Below are 12,877 nucleotides of genomic sequence, written 5' to 3' on the forward strand. Positions count from 1 at the left end.
AAAACATCAGGCTAAAAAGCATGAGAGCAAGTACACAGCCCTGTTTCACTCCACTGGTGACTGGGTAGGCACGAGAGCATTGTCCATTACCTAGAACCCAGACAGATATGCCATCATGAAATTGACTTACAATATTGATGAACTTCTCTGGGCAATCACATTTTGACATAATTTTCCATAAGCCCTCACGACTAACAGTGTCAAAGGCCTTGGTCAGATCTACAAATGTTGTGTACAGACCTCTGTTCTGCTCCTGGTATTTCTCTTGGAGTTGTTGGGCAGCAAACACCATATTGACTGTTCCTTGGCCCTTTCTGAAGCCACACCGCCTCTCAGGTACATACCCATCTTCCAGGTGAAGTATCAGCCTATTAAGGGGGACTCTAGCAAGAACTTTGTCAGCAATGGCTAAGAGAAAGATCCCCCTGTGATTGTCACAGGACAATCTATTCCCTTTGCCCTCACAGAGATAGACAATGGAGGCATCCTTGAACTCCTGGTGGATAACCTCCTCTTGCCATATAACCTGGAAAATTTCAGTCAGCTTTTGTATGAGCAATGGCCCTCCTACCTTGTAAATCTCAGCTGGAATAGAATCAGCACCAGTTGTCTTGCCACATGAGAGGAGCCTAATGGTCCTCAAAACTTCTTCTTCAGTTGGAAGTTCTGCTAAGGAGGGATTAACTTTAATCTGAGGTAAACGGTCAATGGCCTCAGCATTGATTGATGATGGACTGTTGAGAACACTATGGAAGTGTTCAGCTCATCTCTCTAGGATCATGTTCTTATCACTAATCAGTGGGACTCCATCAGCACTGAGTAACTGTGATGCACTATAGGTTTTTGGTACATGAAAGCTTTCAGGGAATCATAAAAGCACTTTGGATTGTTACTATCAGCATAAAACTGAATTTCACCTGCCTTCTTACTGAGCCAGGAATCCTTCATCTCTCTAAGCTTTGCTTGTCCTTTGCTTTTGATGGAATTAAATGCTGCCTTCTTAGAGGTGGATGAACTATCCTGCTGGTAAATCCTGTGGAGTTCTCATTTTTCATTTAGCAGCTTCTGCATTTCCCCATCATTTTCATCAAACCAGTCTTGGTGTTTGTGAGTGTTCTGACCCAGACAAGCAAATGCAGTGCTGTACACCAAATCTCTGAAGGCTGCCCATTCCTTTTCTGCACCACTGTTGCCAACTGGGTGTTGGCTCAACTTTCCCTCCAAATCAGCAACAAACTCTTCATGCTCAGAGAAGAGCTCTAATTTGTTGACATTAATTATTCTGGTAGTCATTTTGCCTTGAAGGGGCATACAATAGGTGGTTAATAAATGCTCACTGACTGATTAATACATATAATGCATGAAATAATTGGGATGGGTTGATGGGCATAACATAAGTGCAATAATATCTATATAGTGGAAAGAGTGCTATATTAGAAATTACTGTAACTGAGATCAAATCCCAGCTGGGTCACTTGTTGTGAAAGGAATGTGCATTTATTTAGGGCCTACTGTATGCCAGGTACTGTTCTAAGTGAGCTTTTATACATTCTCTCTTTGATGATTGTCTTGTAATCTTGGGGAAATTATTTAACCTCAGTTCCCTCACCTTTAAAATGAATGGAGGTCCTCTGAAGGATTCCTGGCTCTAAATCTATGAAGATAGTGGAAAGACAGTATGGCACTGTGGATGAAAAGCTGACTTCAGAACCAGGAAGATCTGGGTTCAAATCCCACTTCTGACACATACCTGGCACTATGACCCTGGGCAAATCACTTAACCTTTTAGGAACCCAAGCACATTTCTGTGACAAAAAGATCTAGTGAAAATGCTGATCTGCATTGGGACAGGATGTTTGCTCACCAGGAGTATACCATACCAATGAAATCAAAGAGCTGGTTCCCTCATAGCCCCAAATGAAGTTGTGATAGTCTGGAATGCTAGGCTGATTAATGATACTTAATAGAGATACATGTAAAATCCACAAGAGGTGGGGGAAAGCCAGCTACTAAAACATAAGGAGCTGTCACTCCATCACAGCATGTGTGAAAAGTCCTTTGAGTATTAGTGAACTGCAAGCAGCATTGTGCTGGCTTCTTGGAGAGCTGATAGTTAAATTTTCAACATGTGCATTTATATCTTGAAAATGAGCAAATGCTACAAATCAGGGCATGATTTACTGTTTTGTTGATCATCTAGACTTGAGAAAGTGTTAATGACGATTAAACTTAAAAGTTTGCTATGGGCACATTTTTCTCTTATTAGAAAACCAGCTGTTAAACATTTACCTACACTTTACTGACTAAAGATTCATTGGAGATAAGAATATGACATGGCAGCCAGTTACCTTTGGCTACAAGTGAGAGTTGCACTGCATTATCAGACTTTGGTCAGACCCCCATCTGGAATACTGTGTTCGGTGCAGGGCAATACACATTAGTCTAAGAGTGACATTGGGAGATGATGAAAATATGGGAAATGGTGACTAGGATGTTAAAGGAATTCCAGAACAATGCCACTAAAGGACCATTTGAAGTAAATTAAGGATGTTGAGCTTTCAAAAGACTTAGAGATGGGATCTTGGTCTTTAGGTACCTGAAGACTGGTCCTTTAAAGAAGGATCTGTTGGCTTCTGCTTTCCTCAGAAATCAAGACCAGGACCAATGGATAGAGCAGACAGAGTTTAGTTTAATATAAAGAAAAGTGCATGGTACAGCGGGAGGTACAATGGCTTTGGAGTCAGAGTACTTTACTTGTGTGCACCATCTAATTTAACCTCTTCATTTAAAGATGAGAAACTGAAAGCCAGAGAAGTCAACTTGTACTACAAGAAGCCAGATGTGAACCCAGTGCTTCTGATTCTTGAGCTATTGCCCTCTCCTGTGGGATCTTGGGCTCTCTATGACTCAGTTTCCTCATCTACAAAATGAGAAGTTGGATTAAATGACCTCTAAGGTCCTTTCCAGGTCTAAATCTATTATCTAATACTTTAATATTTCTCAATAATTTGTTCTTCTATCATTTTTCAGTCATATCTGACTCTTCATGACCCCATCTGAGGTGTTCTTGGTAGAGATACAGGAGTGGTTTGCCATTTCTTTCTCTGGCTCATTTTACAGATGAAGAAACTGAGGCAAACAAGGTTCAGTGACTTACCCAAGGTCATACAGCTTGTAAATGTCTGAGCCCAAGATCTGAACTCAGGAAGGTGAGTCTCCCTGACTCCAGGCCTGGCACTCTATCTACCATACAACCTAGCTACCCAGTTATACTTGGAAAATTACACTTGTCCAAAAATGGTATGGACTTTGGTTCAGTGCCTTATCTGCTAGCCACCATTTTAGCTAGATTAAGCATATTCATCCCTCATATGGTAAAGGTATTTGTGAATTGGGAATTTCAGAACAAGATAGTTTGATTTGATGACTAATACATCTCTCACCTCACTTTTGTGCTTATAAGCCAGTTAAGATCTTAAATACAGCACATTATTGCTTTACTTAGCACAAACTATGAGATGGCTAGGGCAGGTGGCAGAATGTATAGAGGACCAGTTGAGAAGTCAGAAAGACTCATCTCTGTGAGTTCAAATCTGGTCTCATTCACCTAATCCAGAGTCATAATGCTAGTTTAAAGGTCCCTTTAAAATATTCACATCCAAGGCTCTATATTTTTCTTTGCCAGGGAGACTATAATGGATACACAGAGCCAGCTGATATCCTTCTCAAGAACACATTGTGGGCATCCCTAACAACCCCTTTTTATTTATTCTAGGTAATGAGAGGGTTGAACTAAATGAGGTTTCATAAGATTCCTCCCACCTTTTGATTTCTGATACCATAAACCTTGTCCAAAGTCCGACCCTAAAGTATCCCTCCCAATGTCCCCCAGCCTGCCAAGTTAAGAATATTTTTGGATTCTACCACTGTGTTCAGAGGAATGACCTCAGTACTCTGAAGTCAGGGTCTCCTTAGTAGGACAGTAGGTGCTTATCTCCTTGGTATAATTTGAAAATTGTTGGAGTTTTGTTTCTCCAGAGTATCTTTCCCCATTCACCTGTACTGATGCCTGAAATTCTGCCATTAGAAATGAATTCTTATGCTCTTTCAACAAGACTCCTTATGAGATTCAAAGAGTCACAAGATGGGAAATCACCTTAACCATGACCCATTAAGACATTTTGAGGATCAAATGGATAGATTATTTTGTGTTTTAGAGGGTGCCAGGGGATTAGAGAAGAATTTAAAAGGGGAGTGGGAGGAAGGGAGAATGGAAAGGAGGAAGGAAGGAAGGGAAGAAAGAGGGGGAGGGAAGGGAAGAGGGAGGGAGGCAGGAAAGAAAGGATCATTTATTAAATACCTCCTATGGGGGAGGCACTGTGCCAAGTACTTTACAAATATTATTTTATCCTCATAATAACCCTGGGAGGTAGGTGGTGTTACTTACATCTTAGAGTTGAGGAAACTGAAGCAGACAAAGGTTATGTAACTTGCCTAGAGACTTTTGCTAAGCAACTTGTCACGTAGCTAGTGAGTGTCTAAGGCTGAATTTGAAATCGGGTCTTTCTGACTCCAGGTCCAGTACTCTATGCCACCTAGCTGCCCTTACCAAGAGTAAACTTTGCTCACTTTAAAGATTTTCACTTTGCCTAAAATTTTTTCTGTCAGTTCTCTGTTTAAAAATTGTAGATTAAAAACTATTTTGATATACGTGAAGCTTTATTAAGGAGGGACTTATAAACTTATCTTTCATCTTTTCAAATAGCAGTTGAAGGAGCTATATGCCGCCTCACTTTCTACCGTCAGATTCTCAGCTCTTGGCTACCCTGACAGCTGGCTGGTATAGTGATAATGGATTGAGCCTTGGACTAGGGAATCAGGAAGACCTGAATTCAAATCCTGCCTCAGATAGTTTCTAGTTGTGACTTTGGGCAAGTCACAGTGAGTGATTATATGCTTCAGTTTCCCCATCTGTAAAATGGGGATAATAATAGCACCTACCTCCGAGGATTGTTATGAGGATAAAATGAGATAATATTTATAGTGTTTTACAAATCCTAAAGTATTTTATAAATATTAACTATTTCTTTTAAAATTTACTATCTATTTTGAGAATGCAGTTAGCTTACTAATGACCCATTCACATTAACTCACATACTCAAACACTAACTGATCCACTTACTACCTCCATCCCTCCATTCCCATCATTCAAGAAATGCTTTTTTTTCCCATGGGGATACAATTAGTGTTTGAGAACTGTGTTAATTAGCTATCTACAGTTGTCCAAGCTTGTTCATTCCAGCCCCTATACTCTGATATTGCTCCATGGGAATTATTAGAAGATCAAATATCTCAATCTTGCCACATGGATGAATAATAGTGTTGGTCTCCATGGCCCACCTTGTACATCAAATAATAAGATTATTTGAGGGATGATCTCTAGAGATCCACACCCAAACATGCACCCCAGGCCATCAACATTGACACACTCATAGAATCATAGATTTAGATCTAGGAGAGACTTCAGAGGTCATTTATCCTCTCTACCCTTCATTTTGCATATGAGGAAACTGAGACCCAGAGAGAGTCAGTGATTTGCCCAAGATCACACAAGTAATAAGTGGAAGACCAGGATTTGAGCTCTAAATCATTTGCTCCCAGCATCAATTCCTCTTTCTTATTTGTGTTTGACCTTGGTCAAATCATTTAATCTTACTGGGTTTCAGCTTATTTGTAAAATAGGGGTGATTGGACTATATGAGCTTGAAAGTCCTTTCAAACTCTAGGTCTATGATCTCATGACTGCCCAGCACATGCTTCGTGTTGTTAATTTGGTATCTCTTTTTTGCTTTCAAAACTGCTTTTGATTTGTTTCTAAACAGATTCTACCTGTATAAAAATGGTGGCCAGAGGAGGGTACCTGACAAAGATCCCATAGCACTATTGTTTCTAAAGGGATCCTTTACCAATGCACAAATTAATGTAGGAAATAACACTGGTAACATCTAGATTTATAAAGTATTTTATTGCGGTCGTTATTCAGTCATTTTCTGTCGTGTCCAACTCTTTGTGACCCTATTTGGGGTTTTCTTGGAAAAGATTCTAGAGTGGTTTGCCATTGCCTTCTCTAGTCTATTTTACAGATGAGGAAACTGAGGCAAACAAGGTTAAGTAACTTGCCCAGGGTCACACAACTGTTGAGTTGTATGTATAGTCTGAGGACAGATCTGAACTCAGGTCTTCTTGATTCCAAGTCCAACACTCTATCCACTGTGCTGCCTCGCTAAGGTTTATGAAATACTTTACATATACTTTCTAATGTGATCCTTATAATAAGCCTTTGAAAAAGGTAGCTATTATTATCTCCATCTTAAAGATGAGGTAGCTGAAACATTGAGAGTTGAAGAGACTTGTCAAGGGTCACAGATGTCCTAAGTGTCTGAGGATGGATTTGAACTAAGGTCTTCTGATTCCAAGTCCAGCACTCTATCTGCTGCCTTTAGAAATAAAGCCTGTCCTTCTGGCTCTAGTTGACTGGACACAATGTGCTTTCTCTTTTTTTTTGATCAGTATAGAAACCACACTTCCTATTAGAGGCAGAAGGCATAGCTTGGGGACCAAGGAATTGAGCTGTCTTGACCCTATCCTTCCACCCATTTAGCTCCTTGCTCCAGCCCAAATTCCTCCCATGAGTGAGGAACTACTCAGGGTTCACAGTTTCAGCCAGATCACTGTGAGATATACAGAATCGATTTACACCTCTCATCTGTTAGACCTCTGCGATGTTTATGTGTGTGGGAGGTTCAAGCTTGGAGCTGGGAGTAATACTTATCTATAATGACAACACCTTCAGTCACCTCACAGCCTCCATCTATCTGAATTAGTTTGTTTCACTCACTACCTGTGGCCATCACATCTCTTAATTTTTGCTAATGATTCTTATCATTAAAATTACTCTGAGAGTCTAGGACTATGGATTAAGAAATAGCCAAACTTTTTTTCTCTCTATTTTTCCATAGTCATTATGATGATAGATTTTTAAATCTACTCTGTTTATGCACATAATTAATATATTCAGGCATTCACACATAATTTGCTTTAAGAACTGTCTGACCTAGTATAGCAAGCCTTCCATTATTTTCTTTGGACAAGATAATTCAGCTCTGAAATCATCAGTTAAAATTTGCTTTTGAAAATTCAGGCATGTTCAGAGATCAATTAAAAATTTTAAAATATCATCTTAAGTGATCTTACAAAACAGGAATAAATTTCCTGTCAGATTAAATGAAACCAGCTTCTTCTGTAACTGGGAAGGAGGGATTGCAGTTCTGATGCATGTGACATAGCATTAGCATCCTGAATAGTTTAGGATGCCAGGGGCTGATGATTCAGGTTCCGCCTATGTTTAAAAAAACAAACAAACAAACAAACAAACCTACAACTGAAACAACTCACAGAATGTTCCCAAAATCTTTATGCCCTTTAAAAAAAAGAAATAGGAATTTTGGGATACCTCTTGTACTATCAGATTTTAACTATGCCTTATTCATTTCTTTGCTGCTATACTTTACAAACAGGAAAGGAATGTTAACTGGACAACTTTTCCATTCTTTGTAATTGAAGTATCAAGGTTGTTAAGCAAGACAGCCAAGAGTGGATGAACGATCAAGATAAGTAGCAGATTTGATCCTCCTTTTTCTCATATCTTTGTCAGGAGATTTTTACATGGTGCTTGTGAAAATAATGAGAAAAATATGATAATTATCAAGTGTTCTGCTTATTTTGGGAGCCATAATGTGTACAGTGCATTTTGGTAGCAACCACAAAAACTTGACTTCTAAGTTCCCACCCCACAGCTTTCAATAACATTTTGGTTTATCATTCATCATAACATGTTTTTTCTTAAAGGTGAAGGAAAAGTAAGGGACAGAAAATGAATGCTTTTTAATTGAAATTTTAAAAAAAAGTAGATGCCACCTCTATGTATATTGACAAGTACCTGACACTTTTACATAATACAGTTTCTCTCTAGAATCTTTGTCTGGGTTGTGGGAAGGCCAATATTAAGTAGGATTATTTATTTTTTTACTTAAACTTCAACACACCCATAATTTTAGCACCATAGATTCTTTTTTCACTGGCATTCTACACCTTTCAAGCCTATTTATTAAGCAATCCTCATGAGTGAGTTTGGAAAAATTAACCATCTGGTGATCCCCCATCTGGAAATGAGTCTTCTGAACTTGGGAAGTATGGCCCTTCTAACCTAGAAACACAGTCTCAAGATTTTGCCAGAGCCTGTGTTCTGCTCATATAACCTGCAGGAACCCAAGCTGCCCTCCAAATCATGAGGTACCAGGGGAGAACCTTGTTGGAAAACCTATCTATCTATCTATCTATCTATCTATCTATCTATCTATCTATCTATCTATCTATCTATCTACCTATCTATCTATCTCTATCTATGTGTATATATATATATGTATATATATATATATATATATATACATATATATATATATATGTGCCCTTCAGGAGACTAAGACTAGTCTCTTGCTTTTTAATGTAGTCAGAAATCCATCCTCTTAAATAATTCCTTACAAAAAACATGTATATTTGTCTAGAACAGGAGTTTTTAATCAGGGGTTCTTGGATTGCCTTCCCCAAATGATCCATTGATAGATTTCAAGTGATCTGTGAACTTGGATATGAAAAAAATATGATTTTATTTTTACTGACTTCTAAATGTAATTTAGGATTTCTTTCATCATTAAAAAAAAAAAAAAACACCCATCATTCTGAGTAGTATTCATGTTTCACCATTCTGCCAAAGACTTATGTCTAAGTATCCTTAGTCTATCGTATTTGAATGTGTTTCTCTGTTTGAAAAAAAATCTGCCATTTATAAAACTCAGGTTTGGTGAGAGAATTGTAAAGACAGAAATTCCATACAGAGACATTCTCTCACTCAAGTTCTAATGCAGTTGAATGAAAAGTGAAGGCAGAAGCGCACCATAAAACTATCATTAAACCTTTACTATCCTCACTTATTTCACCCAAAATTGTTGTTTATACCAGGAGTTCTAGCTACAGTCAATTTCAGAAGTATCTAATAATTCCATGGCAAACTTGGGGAGAAAATCCAGGGTAATCATGAACATACCACTCCATTCACTGCCAGCAGCTGGTCTCCCCTTTTGAGGCCTCCGTGTCTTTCGGCCACCCCTCCGGGGATGATGCGAGAGATATAAATGGGGGAGTTCTGTTCCTTTCCTCCCATCACATTAAAGCCAAGGCCCTCATCAGTCTTGGGAAGTTCCACTACTCGAGGATGGGAATGACCTTCACTAGCTGCAAAGGCTGCGACTGTTGCCTGAAAGACAAGATGGTCATTTGGCCGTGAGATTAAAGAGAGACCAGGGTACCAATTTTACAGCAGGTAAACAGCAGCTATTCAAGCTAGGATGGCATAATCCTGGGAAAGAAAGGGAAGGAACGTGACTTTTCACTATTTAGATACAATTGTGCATTGGGATTTCTCCTCAAGGGCTGTCGACTCCCTTGCCTTTTTACTGCCTGTGAAATGTCTTTGAGGAAGGATGGCATGGTGGGAAAGCTCTGGACTGGAAGGCAAGGGGTGGAGGTCTGAATCCTGACTTATTATGTGCTCTCTCTGTATGTTTCGTGGCAAATCGATTCATTTTTATGGGCCTCGATTTCCTTCTCTGTAAAATGAACTCAATGATTTCTGACATCTCTAAATCTGTGATTTATCATTCAAGGTCCAGATCAAAAGGTACCACGACACCCTCCTTAATAATCATAGCTAGAATTGATTTCTCCTCACATGATACATCACATACTGGCTGGTATTGAGATAGCTGTCTTCTCTTTCCTAGTAGAAACAATGAGCTCTTTGAGTCCAGTTAAGCAAAAGTGAATGAACTGTCTGTCCGTCCGTCCATCCATCCATCCATCCTTCCTTCCTTCCTTCCTTCCTTCCTTCCTTCCTTCCTTCCTTCCTTCCTTCCTTCCTTCCTTCCTTCCTTCCTGATATATATATGTATACATAGAACTATATATATCTATATAGAACTATATGTGTATATATAATTATATATAGTTCTCTATATACTATATAGAGGACTATATATCTATATAGAATGATATATCTATATAGAACTATATATAGAACATATAGTTCTATATAGATATACAGTTCTATGTATTTATATGTATGCATATGTATGTGTGTACATAGGTACATGTGTGTTCATATATACACACATGTGCATATAGTATATATGTATATATCACATGTAAGTATATCTTGTACCTTTTACTGACGTTCCCAGACTGATTTTTAATTTAGTAAATTTCATTCCACTCCCACCTTTTTGACAAAATACTGATGATGCCTATAGGTACTAGTAACATTTAAAACACCTGTAGGTTCAAATAGTTCAGTTTTATTTGGAATTGGGCTCACTAGAAGTCCTGAATGAAATAACTAAATATGGATAACTCGTACCTTTTCCTGACATTCCCAGTTTATTAATTTAGTAAATTTCATTCCACTCTCCCACACCTTTTTGGTAAATACTCATGGTGCCTATAGGAACTATTACCATTTAAAACATCTCTAGATTCAAATATCTGTTTTATTTGAAATAAATTTGGACTCATATGTGGTCTCTGATAAGCCCGGCATTTTTATATTATTAAATAATGTTATGTAATATAAATCTGCTGAGTTTTCATCCTGCTTTTTCAAGTATTTTCACCCATCTTGCTATAATGAATTCTGCAAAAAGAGCAGCTTTCAAATATCACCTAAAATGGGAAAAAATTAATACCCCTATCTTTCTTTCTCAGCAACTACAATAATTGAATGCATATTTATTATTTAGCTTTTACATTTTCCAGTATATTCATCATTTACATTTTTATAACTTCAAATAATCAGCTTACTTTCAATAGAAATCCAATTCATAAGGTCATCAATTTAGATCTGGAAGAGAACTGAGAGGCTGCCAAGTCCAAATTCCTTTATTTTACAAATGAGGAAACTGAAGGCTCAGACACTAAGTGACATGCCTAGAGTCACACAGCTTACAAAGTATAACAGTATACTTAGTCTATATACGTAGTATACAAACTATAAGAGAGAAGGTTTAAACCCAGGTCTGCCTGGCCCCCGATCCAATGTTTATGTACCATTCATTATACCCGTAACTTTTTGTGACCCTAAGCCAGTTATTTCTACATCACTGGACAGCAGTTTCCTGATCTGTAAAACTGAGAGGTTTAGATGAGATGACCTCAGAGGTCCCTTCCAGCCAGGAATCTAGAACCCTATTACCTTAAAATAAGGAAAGTTTCTTTCAAGAACAGAGATTTTCACTTTTATTTGCCCTTCATAACTTCCTTTTGATTACCTGTCCACTGTGGAGTGATTTATTAAACATTTGTAAAATATTGATCCTTTCTATTTAACATTCTTTCCCCGACCTGATCTCATTAACATCAATTTAGCATTATGCTAATATCGTCATTTAGGGACAGGGAGTGAATGATATGACAGTAGTGGCTTGCTTTCAGCTGCATGCTTTGGCTCATGCAGACCTTGCCATCATGCATGGGTTAAGTGGCTGACAAGGATGCAGTGCAGACAGCCCAGAGACAACCAGGAAATACTGTACTATTGGCAACATGGCACTGCTCTCCTGCTGTTCTACATGAATAAGAAATGAGAATGGTAAAGCAGTACATAATTCTTGGCAACCTTAATTATACCACATAGAAAATATGTTTTTGTGTTCCATCTCAACATAAACAAATCACGATTCTAATGAGAATGATATTCCATATTTGCTCTACTATACCTTATGGATCTACAGCACTCATTAAATTTTTGAATGTGAATATAAAGGCTCAAAAAAAAAACCCGCAGAGATGAGAGAAACCAGATGAAGGTTAGCTCTCAAATAAGAGATGATGAAATACAGAAAAGAATCAATGGGGAGAAAATTCTTGCGATTTATGCCTTGTCAGACAGTTAGCTTTCCTGAGGAAAAAAATACATACCTTTTCTAAAATATGCTGAATTTTTTAAAAGTGTGGTTCATTGCAAATTATTATTTTTCAGAATATTGCACCATCATTTTTAGTTTTTCTTGCAAGGTTCCTGGTAAGAGAGCCTCTGATATCTCTGGTTCTGAGTTTCAAAAGGAAAAGGTCCCTGGAATATGATAGGAGAAGCAAGCCAGTCCTCTTAGGTCTCAAGATGGTCAGGGCTGCCCCTCTGGGTGCCCACTCCATTCAGTGCCCATGATACACAGAACCTGACTGTTTACCCAGGAGGAGTCAGGGATCAATGCATGGATGTGATACATTTACATAGCTAATAGATTCATTCTTCAGCCTTATGCAAAGAAATCCCCCATGCACTGAACAGGCCCTATTGTCCTAGAACAATATCAGAAAACCATGAAGTATTTCATACAATGAGCCAGTAGATTTGCTTGACGCTCGGTGAATTCAATGAAATCATTCTCCTTTGTTAAGCTACAGAAGCAGCAGAAACGTTGAATTTTCCATTAGGAGTTTTACCTGGGAAGCAGTACTGGTCTAGACTCTGGGCTGCCACTGATGTCTAAATTTTCTTACAGTGTACACACGAGAATACCTGAAACACACACGCGCACAATCAATTACTGGATCACTGGGGTAGAGTATATTTTTAAAGCTGCACAAGGCTTACCTTTGCAGTGGCCCTGGCACGGAACTCCGGGCAGCCATTCACTGTTATGGTTTCATGCATATATTGATACACCTGAAGGGTTCATGGAAAAAAAAGGATTTTGTAAGAAAAATT

The 12,877-nt window shown here is 38.3% G+C and overlaps 1 protein-coding gene across 3 annotated transcripts in view; it reads right to left on the bottom strand.

Annotated features, from left to right (window-relative positions):
• The window catches only part of LIN7A (lin-7 homolog A, crumbs cell polarity complex component), a 183,573-nt gene that overhangs the window by 67,540 nt on the left and 103,156 nt on the right, over positions 1 to 12,877 (bottom strand). For all 3 annotated transcript variants that reach the window (XM_072655475.1, XM_072655477.1, XM_072655478.1), the window contains 2 exons: positions 12,764 to 12,835; positions 9,164 to 9,373 (listed from right to left, as the gene is read on the bottom strand). In XM_072655475.1, coding sequence (XP_072511576.1) covers positions 9,164 to 9,373; positions 12,764 to 12,835 — 282 coding nt within the window. The remainder of the gene's footprint in view (positions 1 to 9,163; positions 9,374 to 12,763; positions 12,836 to 12,877) is intronic.

The sequence above is a fragment of the Notamacropus eugenii genome, chromosome 3 (assembly GCF_028372415.1).
Source record: "Notamacropus eugenii isolate mMacEug1 chromosome 3, mMacEug1.pri_v2, whole genome shotgun sequence".
Classification (NCBI taxonomy): domain Eukaryota; kingdom Metazoa; phylum Chordata; class Mammalia; order Diprotodontia; family Macropodidae; genus Notamacropus; species Notamacropus eugenii.